At 38.1% G+C, this 16,942-nt stretch overlaps 1 protein-coding gene across 1 annotated transcript; it reads left to right on the top strand.

The window, feature by feature from the left end:
* The first annotated feature begins 1,021 nt into the window (after positions 1-1,021).
* On the top strand, positions 1,022-15,998 carry igsf8 (immunoglobulin superfamily, member 8). The gene is made up of 6 exons (XM_048198702.1): positions 1,022-1,416; positions 6,005-6,385; positions 9,708-10,160; positions 10,501-10,911; positions 12,468-12,893; positions 13,006-15,998. The coding sequence occupies exons 1-6, from the start codon at positions 1,377-1,379 to the stop codon at positions 13,137-13,139; spliced, it is 1,845 nt and encodes a 614-aa protein (XP_048054659.1). The 5' UTR covers positions 1,022-1,376; the 3' UTR covers positions 13,140-15,998.
* Positions 15,999-16,942: the final 944 nt, after the last annotated feature.

The raw sequence follows: 16,942 nt of genomic DNA, 5'->3' as shown, positions 1-16,942 counted from the left end.
AGCATATAATATAAAATAACTACAGTACAGAAAATAAATAAAAAATATTAAAGATGTGAAAGGGAATAAAAGAAATGAAAAATGTGAGTGAATAAGTAAATAAACAAATAAATAAATGTCAATCAATGAAATTTGTGTTTTGAGCCATGGGGATTGGGATTGGCCTACATTTAACCCTTAAAGGATTAGTTCACTTTCAAATTAAATTTTCCTGATAATTTACTCACCCTCATGTCATCCAAGATGTTCATGTCCTTCTTTCTTCAGTCGAAAAGAAATTAAGGTTTTTGATGAAAACATTCCAGGGTTATTCTCCATATAGTGGACTTCACTGGAGCCCAGACGGTTGAAGGTCCAAATGTCAGTTTCAGTGCAGCTTCAAAGAGCTCTACATGATCCCAGATGAGGAATAAGAGTCTGATCTAGAGAAACCATCAGCCATTTTCTAAAAAAAACTTTAAAATTATATACGTTTTAACCATAAATGCTCATTTTAAACTAGCTTGTAGACGCTGCTAAGTGTATTACTGCCTTCCACAGGTCAAAGTTTGAACTAAATTGTCATATACAATATGCAAACAACTAGTTCGAACTTTGACCTGTGGAGGGCAGTAATACACTTAGCAGTGTCTACACTGCCGGAATTCTAATAGAGAAGAAGAAGAGAGCTAGTTCACGATGAGCATTTACGGTTAAAACGTATATAATTTTAAATTTTTTTTTTTTAGAAAATGAGCGATGATTTCTCTAGATTAGACTCTTATTTCTCGCCTGGGATCATGTAGAGCTCTTTGAAGCTGCACTGAAACTGTAATTTTGACCTTCGACCGTTTGGAAACCTTCATTTCTTTTTGACTGAAGAAAGAAAGACATGAACATCTTGGATGATGTGGGTGAGTAAATTATCAGGAAATTTTAATTTGAAAGTGAACTAATCCTTTAACCACAGATATGAATCTCTTCGCTTTGACCTCCTATTGGCTGTGTTCGTCCGCGCTGAGCCGCGTCACCGTTAAGCGTCTGTCTCCCTGCGCGTGACGTGATGCACTACTTTCAGCGAACAGCCTAATTTATGTATGAATCGTTTGGACGCGGTGATTGCGAGGGAAAAGAGGGATGTTAAAAGAAGAATAACACCGAAACGTTAGCGCAGTTGCAGCGCTGGTTTAAAAACACGGATATAATTCTCGGGTTGAATTAGAAGCTCGTGCCCGCGCTTGTTTGATGGCTGCTGATTTATCCAGTCATTAGTGAGTGAATGAATCTTCGATTTCAGCTCCAGCCCGAGGACATCACACTAGCAAACATGTGTTTGTACTATAGTGTCAGACAGAGTACATCGGTGTAAACGCGACAGTGTTGTGAGATCAGGCGGAATGGCTCCGCGGTGGATCACGTTCATCGCTTTACTGTGGGGTGAGTCCAGCTCATGTTTAATGTCCATCTGTCAATCCTCCAATAACAATAAGATAATATTGCATTCGCATGTTTATGGAAATTGCATCATTTTTGACATGGACTAATATTAATGTTCCGCGTAAATAATTTAGTGCATGAATCTGGAAATTCGGTGGTATTTATGGTAAATATCATGTTGTCTACCATGTTATTCATTGGAGTACTTTAGTGTAGAATGTAAATACCATGGTAGGCCTATAAGAATATGGTAATCATTCAGAACTATATTGAATGATTTTTGGTTATGTTTAATGATAATATGCATGTACACATACAGAATTAGTTTTTAACTTGTTTTTTTATGCATGTCTATTTACATTTGGCAGATGCTTTTATCCAAAGTGACTTGCATTAAATTCAAGGTATAGATTTTTATCAGTGGGAATCGAACCCACAACCTTGGTGGGATACATTTTTATTTTTTTTTTTTAGGAAGCACCTTGATGCATGTATATATACATTGTTTTATGGTCATTCGCTACCATATGAATGTACATTGGTATTTCCATCCAATACGTCGTTTTAAGGTCATTCCCCAGACAGCAACATATTGTCGGCCCAGATCCGGCCCACATCTGGTCCACGTGTAATCCACATGTATCAGATCTGGGCCGCACTATGTTGCTGTCTGGGTCGCTACCATATATATTAACATACATTGGTTTTCCATCCAATACATCGTTTTAAGGTCATTCGCTACCATATATATTAACGTACATTGGTATTTCCATCCAATACGTCGTTTTAAAGTCATTTGCTACCATAGATATTCACGCACATTGGTATTTCCATCCAATACGTCGTTTTAAGGTCATTCCCCAGACAGCAACATATTGTCAGCCCAGATCCGGCCCACATCTGGTCCACGTGTAATCCACATGTATCAGATCTGGGCCGCACTATGTTGCTGTCTGGGTCGCTACCATATATATTAACGTACATTGGTTTTCCATCCAATACATCGTTTTAAGGTCATTCGCTACCATATATATTAACGTACATTGGTATTTCCATCCAATACGTCGTTTTAAAGTCATTTGCTACCATAGATATTCACGCACATTGGTATTTCCATCCAATACGTCGTTTTAAGGTCATTCCCCAGACAGCAACATATTGTCGGCCCAGATCCGGCCCACATCTGGTCCACGTGTAATCCACATGTATCAGATCTGGGCCGCACTATGTTGCTGTCTGGGTCGCTACCATATATATTAACGTACATTGGTTTTCCATCCAATATGTCGTTTTATGGTCATTCGCTACCATATATATTAACGTACATTGGTGTTTCCATCTAATACGTCGTTTTATGGTCATTCGCTACCATATATATTAAGGTACATTGGTGTTTCCATCCAATACGTCGTTTTATGGTCATTCGCTACCATATATATTAACGTACATTGGTGTTTCCATCTAATACGTCGTTTTATGGTCATTCGCTACCATATATATTAACGTACATTGGTGTTTCCATCTAATACGTCGTTTTATGGTCATTCGCTACCATATATATTAAGGTACATTGGTGTTTCCATCTAATACGTCGTTTTATGGTCATTCGCTACCATATATATTAAGGTACATTGGTGTTTCCATCCAATACGTCGTTTTATGGTCATTCGCTACCATATATATTAACGTACATTGGTGTTTCCATCTAATACGTCGTTTTATGGTCATTCGCTACCATATATATTAACGTACATTGGTGTTTCCATCTAATACGTCGTTTTATGGTCATTCGCTACCATATATATTAAGGTACATTGGTGTTTCCATCCAATACGTCGTTTTATGGTCATTCGCTACCATATATATTAAGGTACATTGGTGTTTCCATCCAATACGTCGTTTTATGGTCATTCGCTACCATATATATTAACGTACATTGGTTTTCCATCTAATACATCAGTTTAAGGTCATTCGCTACCATATTAAGGTACATTGGTGTTTCCATCCAATACGTCGTTTTATGGTCATTCGCTACCTTATATATTAACGTACATTGGTATTTCCATCCAATACGTCGTTTTATGGTAATTTGCTACCATATATATTAAGGTACATTGGTGTTTCCATCCAATACGTTGTTTTATGGTAATTCGCTACCATATATATTAACGTACATTGGTATTTCCATCCAATACGTCGTTTTAAGGTCATTCGCTACCATATATATTAACGTACATTGGTGTTTCCATCCAATACGTCGTTTTATGGTCATTCGCTACCATATATATTAACGTACATTGGTATTTCCATCTAATACATTGTTTTTTTGTACAGTCTTATTATGTGTGCAGTTTAATTTCATTACAGATATTTGAGAAACTGAGACTTTGTGTTTAGATAATTTGTACCGATTGGCCCTGAAGTGTCACATGAGCTTTCTACAATGGTTTATACAGTACTGTGATCTCTTCATTTCCACACAGCATAATAATGACCTCATAATGTACGTATAAGCTGTGCAGGATTTCCACTGGCCTGCTGCTCCGGTTGCGCTTTAATTACGTGTCTGATCGGCTTAAAGCTTCTGTTCTCTGGTCATTATTGAAGGGTGAGGGTGTGTGGTCACTTCCCATGAGTCACCGAAACTAGAAAACTAAAAAAAACCTTAGAGAAATTACCATCGTTTCCTGCAAATTCCTGTAAATCAGAAATATATCTTTAAAAGTAATGCTCTAAAGCTTATCGCTAAATTTAAATGCTCTTTCCTTTAAATAGTGTAGTAATGTGATGACAAGCGCTGTCAGCTGCGTCCTGCAGAGAATAATACTATGGTATTTTGGGATAAACTAGTAAATCTTTGTGAGGGGAAACCTTTCAACACCCGTCTCATTTCTCAGGTTGTGGTTAAACAGTTCAGGTGACATCATTCTTAATGTCAACACTCAACCGCATTACAATAGCTTAGTTTACCTGATCTTGTTTGCATCTGTGTGAGTCACACGGTCAGCTTATATTAACTGTGGGAGTAGTTTTGCATTGGATTCAGAAGTTTACCTTTTGCTGCCTAGTGCGTGTCAAATCCAAATTTACTTCTGAAAGTCCCTTTAATTAGTTAAAAGTAATGATTTCAAATAAACAAATTATTTTAGTAAAAAAAAAATTGAGTGAAGAAATGTTTCAGATATAATTTAACCTTGTAAAGCTTCACATAAAATAATAGTTTGAAAAATCGAATATATAGAAAATCTAAGCATGAGGACATTTGTACAATTAGACAAAGACTTTTACTTGATAAAAGAGTCTAAAATATCAATCAGATGACAGAAGGACTGCAGGAGTGTGTGACAGGTTTATCAGATCATGGTCATCATTTAGAGGCTTATGAAACAGTAGGTTGGTTAAAAGTGTCTGGTTTAGTTCCTTTAGGTATGTGAATAATCCATGAGGAAAATGAGTCAAAAGATGAGTTCAGTTGTGACATCAGAGGTTGTAGACTGGCAGAATGGGATTACTGTTCGTTATTCAGACCCTTTTATTCAGAGACGCGTTACAACACACACATATGGAGGGCGTGGGAACTAAACAGAGCGGGCATGAATAAACAATACTTACGCCTGGGCCTGAATATGGGGCGGTAGGAGTACTGAGACCATGTTAGCTGAATATTAATGGGATGCACAGTAAATCAGTGAATATGTCACCCAGTTGCATTTATTTTAAAGGTGGCCTATAACGCCCCTTTCACAAGATGTAATATCAGTCTCTGGTGTCTCCAGAATGTGTGTGTGAAGTTTCAGCTCAAAATCCCCCACAGATCATTTATTATAGCTTGTCAAATTTGCCTCTATTTGGGTGTGAGCAAAAACACGCTGTTTTTGTGGGTGTCCCTTTAAATGCAAATGAGCTCCGCTTTCCAGAAGAGGGCGGAGCTTTAACAGCTCAACAACAACAAAGCTGGAGAATCTCACGCAGCCAAAATGAGGATTGTCAGTAACGGTGTTCAGCCTTACATTGTTCAAAGCGGAGTCGACACTGATGGAGAGACTCAGGAAGAAGTTACAACTTTTAGGCGTTTCTGAATGGTTAGTGGATAAATTGATGTAGTTGCTGTGGAGTTGATTCAACTCATCCACTAGCATGTGCCGTCATGTTCATCTTTTGTGTTGAATTGACCCTCGTTTGTGAAGCAGTCCGGCGTAAAATGACGGCATGACAACAACACTCTACTACAACAACTCTTCCTCTTCTCTAAAGCAGCCCAACATGGCCCCGCCCCCTTTGTTGAGTGTTCTCGGGGGCGGGGTTTATGTAAATTTTAGGGTTTGTGATGTCACAAACCTGGGAAGAAGCTCGTTGTAGTCCTTAAAAAGCGATTTATGTAAAAGAAAATATCTTCCTTTGCATTGAACTTTGAGTGTCGTAACTTTGCAGATGTTGTTTATGATCAAACAGCAACATTACACACTAACTACAGTTAAAAAGTTTGGAAAACTGCTTTGTATCTATCCATCCCGGTGGTTAACATTGCACAACACTGCATGGCACACTTATTTACTTTCTGTCTCTGTTTCCTTTGGTTCTGTGTTAGAGTTCCAGTGCTGCGTGTGCCGTGAGGTCACTCTTCCCGCCGGTCCACTCTACCGGGTCGCCGGTTTCTCGCTGTCCCTGCCCTGCACCGTTTCGGGATACGAAGGCCCGCGGAGTCAGGACTTTGAGTGGTTCCTGTACCGGGAGGACGCTGGGACTCAGAACATCGGTGTGGTGTCCACGCGAGACACACGGTTTCCGTACGCGCCGTTCCAGGGTCGCGTACAGGCGGGCGAGGTTCGGGTCGAGAGGGACTCGGGCGACAAAGCCAGACTTGTAATCCAAAGGCTCCGTCCAGATGATCAGGGCCGTTACGAGTGTTACACGCCCAGCACTGACTCGCGCTTCCTGGGGAACTACAGTTCATCAGTGGTAGTCAAAGGTAGGTGGTTTATCAGAAAACAGATGGATCGATGATGATGATGAAGAATATTTAAAAATATTTAATGTACTAAATTCTTAATCTGTAATGCTATAAAATATGTAAGTAAATTTTATTTATATAGCACATTTAAACATAGCAGAGCTATCCAAAGTGCTGAACAGAGTAAAGAAACATCAAATAAAAACAGTAAAGCCAAACAAAAGACAATAAAACAGGAGTATGATAATATTATAGTCCAGGATGACCCTAAGGTTCATAACCTGAGGGGAAATGATTACCCACCTCCCTAATGAGACTACTTCTTAATTTTGGGGGACCAAAAGCAATTATTTCCGTTTTGTCCTCAAAGTTATTTGATAACCATTTCTTAATGTCCCAGATGCATTATAACAAAGGCTGAATGGAATCGCCAGCTTTCAACGGCAGGTACAGCTGTGTATCATAGCCATAAAAATTAAATGAAACATTGTGCTTATTAATATCTCCCAGTGGACACATATACAAGTTTAAAAAAAGAAGCGGACCCAAAATAGAGCGCTGAGGTACTCCACTAATAATAGGAGCCGAAGATGAAGAGAACTTGCCCAACTCTACAGTAAAAGTCCTGTCTTTAAGATACGAACTAAACCACCATAAATATAATATTATAATATAATATTTACACTATATATAATTAGTATTAGGGTTGCAAAATTCTGGGAATTTTCAAGGAATTTTCAAAGAATTAACGGGATATATGGGAATTAACGGGAATATATGGGAATACAGGGAATTGCAGGTTAGCCTATAACAGGGAACATAAATGTAGTTGAAAAAACTACAACAGATTTTATGCATTTTCAGTTTTTAAATTTTTATCCTTCAAAAATAATTCTAATATAATGATTTGATAATGTTTGAAACAGTTGTGCTGCTTAATATTTTTTTTATAAACTGTGAATCCTTTTTTCAGGATTCTTTGATTAATAAAAAGTTAGAGCATTTATTTAAAATAGAAATCTTATGTAACAATATACACTACTGTTATTTTTTTGAAAGAAATTAATGCTTTTATTCAGCAAGGATATGTGAAATTGATAAAAAAAAGACCTGTTCTATTTTAAATAAATGCTGTTCTTTTTAACATTTTATTTATCATAGAATCCTGAAAAAAGAATCACAGGTTCCAAAAAAATATTAAGCGGCACAACCGAAATTTCTGACGTTAAATAAATAACACGCGCATAACAATTGCTGCAATAAAATATATTTATTTTACATATTTACTAAATTAGAATGAATTGGATGCAAAAAAGAAATAACTATTTTATTAAAAATAACTATTTATTTGTTTGTTTATGATATATTTTATATAGATTTATATAAAATTTGTATATTAACAAATGCCTCAGTCAGGGCATTTGCCCAACGGCCTTTAAGCAGGCTACTGTTTTTCCATTGTTAAAGAGGCCAAATTTGGCAATAGAGGATCCTAATCATTTTAGACCCGTTTCTAATTTACCTTTTTTAGCAAAGGTTTTAGAAAAAGTAGTTTTTAAACAGTTACAAGCACACATTACGCTGAATGCAATAGATGAGCCGTTTCAGTCAGGCTTTAAGTCTCGCCATAGTACTGAGACAGTGCTTGTTAAAGTGTTAGATGACATTTTGCTGTCACTTGACAATGGCGAGAATGTTATTCTAATTTTGCTCGATCTTAGTGCGGCATTCGATATGGTGGATCACAAGATTTTAATCAATCGTCTTGAACACTGGGTCGGCCTAAAAGGCAATGTGCTGAAATGGTTTGAATCGTATCTCATGGACAGGTCTTTCTCAGTTAGCAGTGGGAACTGTCAGTCTTCAAGAGTACATCTTCCCTGGGGTATTCCACAAGGGTCGATTCTTGCTCCAATACTTTTCTCCCTCTATATGCTACCCTTGGGGGCTATCTTCAGAAAATATAACGTATCTTTTCACTGCTACGCTGATGATACGCATATCTATTTGCCCGTGAGAGAGATACAGCCAAATTCATTTGATGCCCTGTTGACATGTTTCCAAGAGGTTAAGGACTGGATGGCTGCAAATTGTTTGATGCTTAATGAAAACAAAACCGAGGCTATTGTGTTTGGACCTAGGAAGCATGAAGTAATCCAGCATTTAAATGCTACTACCCTATCAGGATCTACTAAATCTAAGGTGAAAAACCTGGGGTTTGTTTTGGACAGTGAGTTAAAGATGGATTGTCAAATAAACTCAGTTGTCAGATCATGCTTTTTTAACTTACGTCAGTTAGCAAAGACTAAATCATTTTTATCTTCATCTGATTTTGAGAAGGCAATCTCAGCTATGGTTTTTTCTCGAATGGATTACTGTAACTCCCTGTACTTTGGAGTTGATGGTAAAGCACTAATGCGTCTGCAGAAAATTCAGAACGCAGCAGCGAGAATGATCAAGTCTGCAAAAAAACATGATTCTGTGACTCCGCTTTTAATTTCACTGAAGTGGTTGCCAGTACGTTATCGAATTGTTTTTAAGATTCTTGTACTTGTTTTTAAGGCCATTCACAATTTAGCGCCTACTTACTTATCTAGGATGGTGACAGTGTATACTCCGCCAAGATCCTTGAGATCCGAAAACAAATATCTGCTTGCCGTTACTAAGACAAAATACAAACACAAAGGTGATCGAGCCTTCTCTCGAGCCGGTCCTAAATTGTGGAACGATCTCCCAGTCGCGATTAGATCCATCAAATCTTTACCTGTTTTCAAAGCTATGTTGAAATCACATTTGCTTAACTCTGAATGCAAGGTCTAATGATTGAGAATGATGTTTAATGTGTGTGCTTTGTATTGTTTTATTTATTTATTTTTATTTTTTTCTACTTTTGTTCTTTCTTGGCACTGTGAAGCACTTTGGACAACTAACGTTTGTATTAAATTGGTGCTATATAAATAAAATACAAATACAAATACAAATACAAAATAGAAATTTATATAAATTTCCAATGAATTCCCATAAATTCTCAAAAAGTCCCGTTTCCAAATTGGAATATTTTCAAAATTCCCCACCTTAAGTTCCCCTGGAAATTTACCGGAAACTTTACGACCCTTTGCAACCCTAATTAGTATTCATCTTGGTTTCATAAAGTTATAAAAACTTTTATACCATTTCAAAATGATAGTGGCGAACGCAAGACATCCAATCGCATTAAACATCAAAACGGTATGATAACAAAAGCGTTAAATTGTATTGTTTCCAGACTTTTGACAGGTGCTGTATGTTAAACACCAAATGTATTTAAATATATTCAGAAATATGTTTCTTATTTCTGCAGTGATTCCAGATACGCTGCTGATAACACACTCTCGCATTCTGAGCGGCCAGCCTGTCATCGAAGGCACGGAGCTTCAGCTGACATGCGCAGCGTCCGTCCAATCAGTACAGCACACTCACGTGTCCGTCACGTTCGGCATGCGGAGCAGCAGGGGGGCGGAGTCTCTGGGTCACAACCTGAGAGAAATCATCGCCATCGACCGCGAGCTGCGCGTGACTCCGGGTCACAGCGGCGGTTACGGAAAGAGATACAGAGATGGAGAGATCGCTCTGGAAAAGCGGAAAGGGGACGGAGGCAGGGATCTGTACGTGCTGAAGATGAGCGCTCTGGCACCGGAGGATTCTGGGTCATATTTCTGCGAGGCTGTGCAGTGGATCAGAGATCCGGATGGCCAGTGGGAACGCATCGCGCAGAGGACCATGGAGCTCGGGAATCTCACCGTTCAACCTCTCGGTTAGAGACAAACTCTCGTATTTAATCTATTCGTTTATGTAAAACAACAAGGATAAGAAGCATCAGCTTTGGAACGGGCGCCTGCTCTCGCTCATCTTAGTGTGAACGTCTCATGACTGCACAAGCTGCTGTGGATGTTGCATAGTGAAGCGACTTGATCATAGTAAATCTCTTGGGTTTATTTTCTGTTTCGGATATGTGCATTAGGCCTCGCAGTGTAAATGCTGGCATGTTTTAATGCATGTTGTTTTATGTGCCGATGCAGCATCGATGTTTATTGACCTGAGAATTAGTTGACACACATTTCATACAGCCTGTGTGATTCTGTTTCCTCGTGCAGTGGACACGCTGACGGTGCGCTCGGCTCCAGGCGGTGACGTCTCGCTGCAGCCCGGCGCTCCTCTCAGCCTCTCCTGTCAGGTGTCCGGCATGGGCGCGTGGAACCGCTCGGCGCTGCTCGTCCAGTGGATGCGGCGCGGGCCGACGGGCGGTGTGGAGGTGGAGGTGGCGCGCGTGGGCCCTGACGGCGTGGTGACCTGGGGCGATGATGTCAGCAGAGCGGGAGGCGGCAGTATGGAGAAAGAGGCTGATGGGAGGTTCTCTCTGCGCCTGTTCTCCGTTCACCCCTCTGACGCCGGACTCTACCGGTGCGTCGTGAGCGTCTACGCCGGGAAACAGACGCCAGGACCGTCGAGTCCCGCAACGATCACCCAGAGATCAGAGTGGGTCACTGTGAGCCTGAAGACTGAAGGTGCGTGAGGAAATGTGTGTATATGTGTGTTTGTTTGAGTTTGTGAGTGAATTTATTACTATTAAAGCTGCAGTCCGTGATTTTTGGCCCTCTAGCGGTTAATAAACAGAACTGCACACGTCTTGCGGAAGAACATTGTAGCCGGAGCTACTTTTCTCCGTGTATGTCTATGGCGAGTCACGCAGTTACTGTGATACTCTGCGGCGAGTCCTACCAGTCCGGCCTGAAATAGTCAGAATATAAACACTTATTATACATTATAAGTGTACCATAATGATTCAGGGTAAGAGAAAAACACGGTTTGGAAAATGGATTCATGTTGTACATTCTCATTATATAATTTTTGTAAATTTTATTTATTTACTACAGCAACTTTAATTATTTACTACTATTTATTACTATTAATAAATTGTATTTTTATTATTATAATAACATCTGATATTTACTACTAATAAATAAATGACACAAAAGAAACTTTTAGAAGTTAATACATTTCTTGAATCATTTTTGAACTTTTCACTTAAAGTAAATAAGTTAAAATTGAGGTCAGTAAGATTTGTTTGAATGAAATTTAATACTTTTATTCATCAAGGACACATTAAATTGATCAAAAGTGGCAGTAAAGATATTTATAATGTTCCAAAAGATTTTATTTCAAATAAATGCTGTTTTTTGAATGTTCTATTCATAAAAGAATCCAAAAAAATCATGGTTTTCACAAAAATATGAACTGTTTTCAACATTGATAATAATCATAAATGTTTCTTGAGCAGCAAATCATCATATCAGAATGATTTCTGAAGGATCATGTGACACTGAAGACTGGAGTAATGATGCTGAAAATTCAGCTTTGATCACAGGAATAAATTACACTTTACTATATATTCACATAGAAAACAGCTGATTTACATTGGAATAATATTTCACTATTTTACTGTATTTTTGATTAAATAAATGCAGCTTTGGTGAGCAAAACTTCTTTAATTGTAATTGTATAATTGTATTCATCAAGGACGCATTAAATTGATCAAAAGTGACAGTAAAGACATTTATAATGTTACAAAAGATTCTATTTCAAATAAATGCTGTTCTTTTGAACTTTCTATTCATCAGAGAATCCTGAAAAATAAAATGTGTCACAGTTTCCATAAAAATATGAAACTGTTTCCATCATTGATAATAATCATAAATGTTTCTTGATCATCAAATCATCATATTAGAATGATTTCTGAAGGATCATGTGACACTGAAGACTGGAGTAATGATGCTGAAAATTCAGCTTTGATCACAGGAATAAATTACACTTTACTATATATTCACATAGAAAACAGCTGATTTACATTGGAATAATATTTCACAATTTTTACTGTATTTTTGATTAAATAAATGCAGCCTTGGAGAGCTATCGATACATAATTTTAAACAAAATGCAAAAAAAAAAAAATCTTAATTTAATAAATAAAAGTTTTTAATCATAAAATATTTAGAGTGACTTATGACCCAGACTTATTTTCATGAGCTTCATCTGTTTAATTCATATTCATGTGCCCGTTCAGACGTGCATGTTTCTGCCACCATCGATCTCCCTCGCCGGCCGCTCCTGAGGCGCGGCAGTACGGTCACTCTGCTCTGCAACATCTCCGTGGAAACGACCGCTTCTTCACAGGTGGAGGTGCAGTGGCTTCAGAAGCCAGAGGAACCAGCGAAGAAAGACGTCACGTTTTCTGAGGACAGCAAAGGCCGCCTCATAGCGACCCTGACCTACGACGGGCTCGCGCGGATCTACAGCAACGGCAGCGATCTGAGCGTCGACCGCGTGTCCGCCGCCAGCTACAGGTTACGAATCTTCTCGGCCAGCGAAGAGGATCAGGGACACTATCAGTGTCAGGCGGAGGTTTGGTCGCAGGATCCGCACGGCGGATGGTACAATACGGGTGCGAGAGCAGAGTCGGTGACCGCACACCTGTACCTGTACGCACGAGGTGAGTCTGATTATATCAAATCTGTTTCCATACAGGAAAGCCCCGTGTGACGGAGTGTGCGGCGTTTGAACTGAAAGACTCGTTGTTGAGATTTGATGTATTTTCTCCCCAGTTGCTGATCTGCTGCTCATTCCTCTGGTGGTCGGCGTGTCGTCGGCGCTGTTCGTGGGTGTGTTGATTATTGCGACGGTGACGTGCTGCTTCATGAAGAGACTGGCTAGACAGCGCTCTCACATCAGGAAGTAGGAAGTATGAAAGAGACTTTCGTGGAAAACCAGTGAGAACAAAAAACAGGTTTTAAGCAGGTATTTTGGCTGACTTGACGTACTCGCAATCGGAAACGGCATCATGACGATACTGATGATGTAATGAAGCGTCACGTTTATGTGGATGTGGACACAAACGCATGTAGATTCACTTCAAGCTGTGACATTGTGATCTGCACCGTTTCTGTTTGCTTTGCTCAGAATGAAGGAAAGTGCGTCACATGGTGGATATAAACCGCTCTCTCTCTCTCTCTTCCACTAGAACCTGAATGCAGTTGTTTTGGAGATCTAGCAGAACCACTAAAGTAAACCCACAGATGTCCAGCACTGAAATCACTCACTGTTTTACGGTGCTATAAAATGTGCTCATAATTCAGTGTCAGATAAACAGAATACATGTTCGTATAAAATACTTTTATGGCACTTTACGGCATGCCATAGTTTTTCACTTTTTGTATTCAAAAAGTGTATGAAATATATTGAATATACTGAGCAGTTCCTGCCTCGTGCACGTTTGTTTCACAGTGACGTGTTCTTATAGTTCGATCTTATAACGGTTATTTTGTTCTACATTGTGAATGGTGAATTTTACAAGATTAAGAAATGCCCGGGTCATATTTTACCTCAAATCTAAAGAAAAATAATTACTTTTGGTCGTAAGTTTGTTTGTTTGTTTTTTCTGCACAGTTTGCATAATATTTTCATGGAAATTTAACAAATATAAAACAAATTAAAACCAATTTACAACCTATATTTAAATTTCTCTTTTCTATTTCTGTAATGCATCTGATATAGACATTGTGATTTATTTATTTTTTTAATGTGTGTGTGTGTGTGTGTGTGTATATATAATATATATATATACTCACACACACATCTAATTTTACATCTAATAAAATACATCTCATTTTTTTCAGTGCAAAAATTGCAGTGATTGTACTAAACCTATTATTGTACTTAATTGCATTTAAGAAAGTATACAGTAATATAATTTTGTAAATGTATAATTTTTGCATTACAGTAATGAAAATTGTGGATGAAAAAGTGTTTAAATAATGTGAAGAAAATCTTTAAAAGAAACAATTTACTTTTTAAATTATATTTTCGGTAGTAAGATTTTTTTTTTTTTTTTTTTTTTTGCACAGTTTGCATAAAATTTTCATGAAAATTTAACATATATAAAACAAATTAAAACCAATTTACAACCTATATTTTTCCCCCATAAATTCAGTGCAATTGATTTTTGTACTAAAAAAAAAACTATAATTGTAAGAAAAATATATGTAATTTTGTAAATGTAAATGTAAATGAAATAATGTGAAGAATGTTTTTTGGGTGAAATACGCCCCAGACAATTCTTGTCATTTTTGTGAAATTCACCTGAATACAATAAATGAATGATCTCAGTGATCAGAACCACTGAGTAACAAAGGGCCAAATGAGCTAGTTTACCATGTTACCTAAAGGTACCACCAAAAATCAAACCACTACTTGGAGAATTTACTGAAACAAAACCACGTTACCTTAAAAAGACACAGAACTGAGAGGAGAGAAGCTCTGAAGCGAGACGATAAATGAAGTCGCTCATGTAAACACGGCGTGAGCTCTGAGCCGAGAGTTACTTGAAATGCCGTTCAGGCTGCCAGGATTTCCAACTGCACTTAAAGGACCAAAGTGGGACATGGACCAAATCTTGTACATTTGAAAATCGTCCAAATGTTAAACCGCTCTTCAGCGTTACTATAATTGTACCGTTTTGTGCATCTGGGTCATTCTACAAAACAGGTGCCTTTTGTGTCCATCATTAACGTGTGAATAATGACTTCAGGAATGGAATAAAGTGTTTCATTGTGCTGTTCTGTAAGTGAACTCGGCGTACAGTCTCCTCTTTAATCAATATCTTAGCCTTTTTAGATGATCTAAAACTTATGACTGCAATCTATTTTATATAGTAAGTGTTTTTGAAAAATGATGTTTTTAGAAACATGACCCACTTACATGTTGTGCCTGTTTTAAAGGCATAGTTATGTCCCGACATTTATTAATTTAGCTTGAGAATCAGTTTTTGAAATCAAAACCACCCGTTTCATAGAATGACCCATTTGTTAAAATAGTGTTTGTTTGTTTTTTTTGAAGGAATGGATGATAGAGGAACTGTTTTTACTTCATTTTCTCCATGCATTCACTGAAATATGGGTTAGACAGTAGGTTAGATAGATGGACTAGAGATGTTCGTGGTTTTTGAGTCTCAGAATCGTTCGGCTGATGTGATTTCTGCAGCTGGTCTCTCTGGGATTGTACTAATGTGAAAGCCACATTAACATCAGGGATCCTGTGTTTCTGTACTTATTTACAGCGTTCAGACGCTGAAATCTGATTTATCCTCTTATGCCACGTGACTAAACGCTGAATGACAGTCAACAGAATATTCTCTGGATATTAATCCTCTTGTTTACGGTCCGAAACATCTCGTGTCATGCCGACTGTTTCAGACGGTAGCCATCTTGTTCTCTTTCCTCAGTTGTGATGTAACATGATTTCAATAATTACAGCATTTATGCCGTGATAAATTGTGCATGAAATGCGTTGTTGACCCCGATTGTGTGAATTTGGCTCAGAGTTGTAGGCTGGATTAAATGTTTTTAGCTGGAAATGATCATGCTGAAACACCAACGTTTGTTGTCTTACCTTTTATGTGCATTACATAATATGCAGTAATGCGGTGCTCATGTTTGGTTTTGAAGCTGTAACACTGTGTTTTCTTGCACTGCGTTTTGTAGTCGGTGGTTTCATTGTCTGCTTCTGTTTTGAGGTTCCTGAATAAAACATGCCCTGATAAGAGTGTCAGATTATTGTTTGACACACAGTAAGAAAGTTGCATGTGATCTAGTGCTACTCATCGTTTTGCATCGTATTCTAATGCGGTGGTGACATCATCACCTTGGCAACCTCTCCATAGAAACTGCTAAAGTCAAACGGCGGGAACATATTGACCATTCGCACGTTCTGAACGGCCTCTCTTAAATGAGCTTCTGAAATTGTCACGTCTCAAAAACCCCACATTCCTGAGGAACAAAGCACTTCTTCCTCCTTTTAAATACATTGTTCAAAAAATATGCTTAATCTTGTTCCCTGTTCTGTCTTTTTCTGCATTTTAGCTTCTGCATTAGTCTGGTTTATTCTTGAAACTGCCCTTTTAGTATCTCAAGTTTTATTTCTCGTGTGTGATTGTTCCTCATTTGTCAGTCGATTTGTGTTAAAACTTCCGCTAAAAGACTAAAAGTGTTAGGGGTGTAACTATATATCGTGTCAAAACAAAAATTTAACAATATGTATTAGTTTAGAACTATACAGAAGGTCACACATTTGAACTTCCATGTTTATTAGGGGCACTTATTGTATCTGTTGGCGTTCTTCTTCTTCCGCTATGGAAGCATAAGGGTTAGAAACAAAATTCACTGGCTCAACTGCACCCTGTGACGTTATTTTCTGTCATGAAAATTTTCCTGCCATTTAGAATTTTCTGAAAAACCTACTTTTTCGAACTCCTCCTAGGCCGTTGTTCTGATTTTCACGAAAATTGAACCAGATCATTTTCAGACCATGATGACAAAAAGTTGTGGAATTCAAGTTGATTTGTCAAACCATTTTCAACAAACGCGCAAACAAATTTTAAGTAACGCATGAATGTATCATTACGAATCAGGTGTCTGAGAAGTTTTGGACCAGAGCCACCTAGTGGTAAAATCAAATATTTAAATGCTTATGACTTATTTTCACGGG

This window comes from Megalobrama amblycephala, linkage group LG8, assembly GCF_018812025.1.
Source record: "Megalobrama amblycephala isolate DHTTF-2021 linkage group LG8, ASM1881202v1, whole genome shotgun sequence".
Lineage (NCBI taxonomy): Eukaryota > Metazoa > Chordata > Actinopteri > Cypriniformes > Xenocyprididae > Megalobrama > Megalobrama amblycephala.
The sequence above is the reverse complement of the archived record's forward strand: the minus strand, read 5'-3'. Positions and strand labels throughout refer to the sequence as shown.